Below are 1,604 nucleotides of genomic sequence, written 5' to 3' on the forward strand. Positions count from 1 at the left end.
CGCTGCAGGCGCCGCCGCTCGCCGCTCCCCCTCCCGGCGCCTCCCGCTCCTTATCCGCCACGGGGGCTGCTCCGGGGCCCGAGCCCTGACCCGGGCCGGAGCTGGAGCTGGAGCCCGGGCCCGGGCCGCTGCAGCTCCTGGGCAGCCCGGAGGCCACGACCCGCGCGTAGATGTCCCGGAAGAGGCTCTCCATGCAGGCCGTCAGGTAGATGGCTGCGTGCTCGTGGATGCGCAGCGCCACGCGGCTGTCCACCATCCAGCGGTACACGCGGCCCACGGAGAAGGTGAGGCCGCAGCGCGCCGATTTGCCGCGGCCCAGGCGGTCGCCACCGGCACTGCTCATGTTGTAGAGGGACAGCGCGGCCAGCGCGGCCGCCGTGCAGTGAGCCGCTAGGCCCCAGGACAGCACGATCTCCATGGCGCTCTGGATCTCGTACTTGGTGCACTTAGCGAAGCGCAGGCTCAGGCGCTGCGCCTCTTTGGCGATGCGTACCAGCGCCCGGCTCACCAGCGTCGACAGCTTGGCCAGCGCGTCTTTGGGTAGGCCGCCGGGGGGCACCGAGCCTGCCCGGGGATCCCGCGAGCGCAATAGCAGCGCCTCCAGCTCCTGGAGGGTCCAGGGGACCTCGTCGAGGTCCGGCAGCAGCCGCGAGCAATGCTGGCCGGCGCAGTCCAGCCCCTCGGAGTCTTCCACCAGGGCAGTGTTGACAGTGTCAAAGCTGTTGTGCCGGCTGTGCATGGAGTCAGCTAGAGGCGGCCAGCAGCTCCCGCCATACGGGGACGCCGGGTGCGAGTCGGAACAGCACAGGGACAAGTTGGAGGAGCGCACCGAGTCCGCCGCGCCACCATAACCCGAGTCCAGCGTCAGATCCTCCAGCGTCCGAACCACGGGCTTCTTACCTCTCCTGGCCATCGCTGCGCCACTTCATGCTGCGGCCGCCGGGGAGCCGAGGGGAAGCAGCAGCGAGGAAAAGCGGGCGCCGGGGCGCAGGAAGAACCGAGTCCGCGCCGCCTCGGCTCACTTTTCCACCAGCCGCTACTACCTACTGTTACTACTTTCGGATGCCTCCCCGAGCCGTCGCCGCTGCAATACGCAGGGCAGAGCAGAGAGTCATCTTCCAGAGCCCGGGCCGGAGCTGGGACACGCTGAGGAGCGAGCCAGGCCGGGGGAGAAGCTCACGCCGGACTCGTCCCTTTCTTCCAAAATAAAATAAAACTGTCTGACCCGCTCCCCACCGGGCCGGGCTTGGCGCAGAAACCACTGGGCGCCGGCCTCGGTGTTCGTAGGACGGAAATCGACCCAGATGCCCGCGGCAGCACCTCTGCCGGCAGCTGGCTCTCGGCTCTCGGCTCCCCGGCTCCCGGTTCCCGGCCCGGGGTTCGCTCGGCGCTCGCCAGCCCGGCACGGAAGCGCAGCAACGACCGCGACAGCTGCAAACCCTACAAAACCCCGCAAGCCCCGGGCAGCCCAAGGGGGCGGGCGTATGTAAAGCAGGGCCGGCGGAGAGCCAATGGGATTGGAGGATGCTAATTACCTTTTTTTTATTCCTCAGCTCCACGCAGCCCCGCCCCTCATACACGCCCCCGGCCCGTGACCGAGGCTC

At 68.8% G+C, this 1,604-nt stretch overlaps 1 protein-coding gene across 2 annotated transcripts in view; it reads right to left on the reverse strand.

Annotated features, from left to right (window-relative positions):
- The window catches only part of ABTB3 (ankyrin repeat and BTB domain containing 3), a 303,807-nt gene extending 302,419 nt beyond the window's left edge, over positions 1 to 1,388 (reverse strand). For both annotated transcript variants that reach the window (XM_024732211.1, XM_024732210.1), the window contains exon 1: positions 1 to 1,388. This exon is cut by the window's left edge and continues 171 nt beyond it. In XM_024732211.1, the coding sequence (XP_024587979.1) occupies positions 1 to 913 (913 nt within the window). In that variant the 5' untranslated portion in view covers positions 914 to 1,388.
- Positions 1,389 to 1,604: the final 216 nt, after the last annotated feature.

This window comes from Neophocaena asiaeorientalis, unplaced genomic scaffold, assembly GCF_003031525.2.
Source record: "Neophocaena asiaeorientalis asiaeorientalis breed wild unplaced genomic scaffold, Neophocaena_asiaeorientalis_V1.1 scaffold418, whole genome shotgun sequence".
Taxonomy (NCBI): domain Eukaryota; kingdom Metazoa; phylum Chordata; class Mammalia; order Artiodactyla; family Phocoenidae; genus Neophocaena; species Neophocaena asiaeorientalis.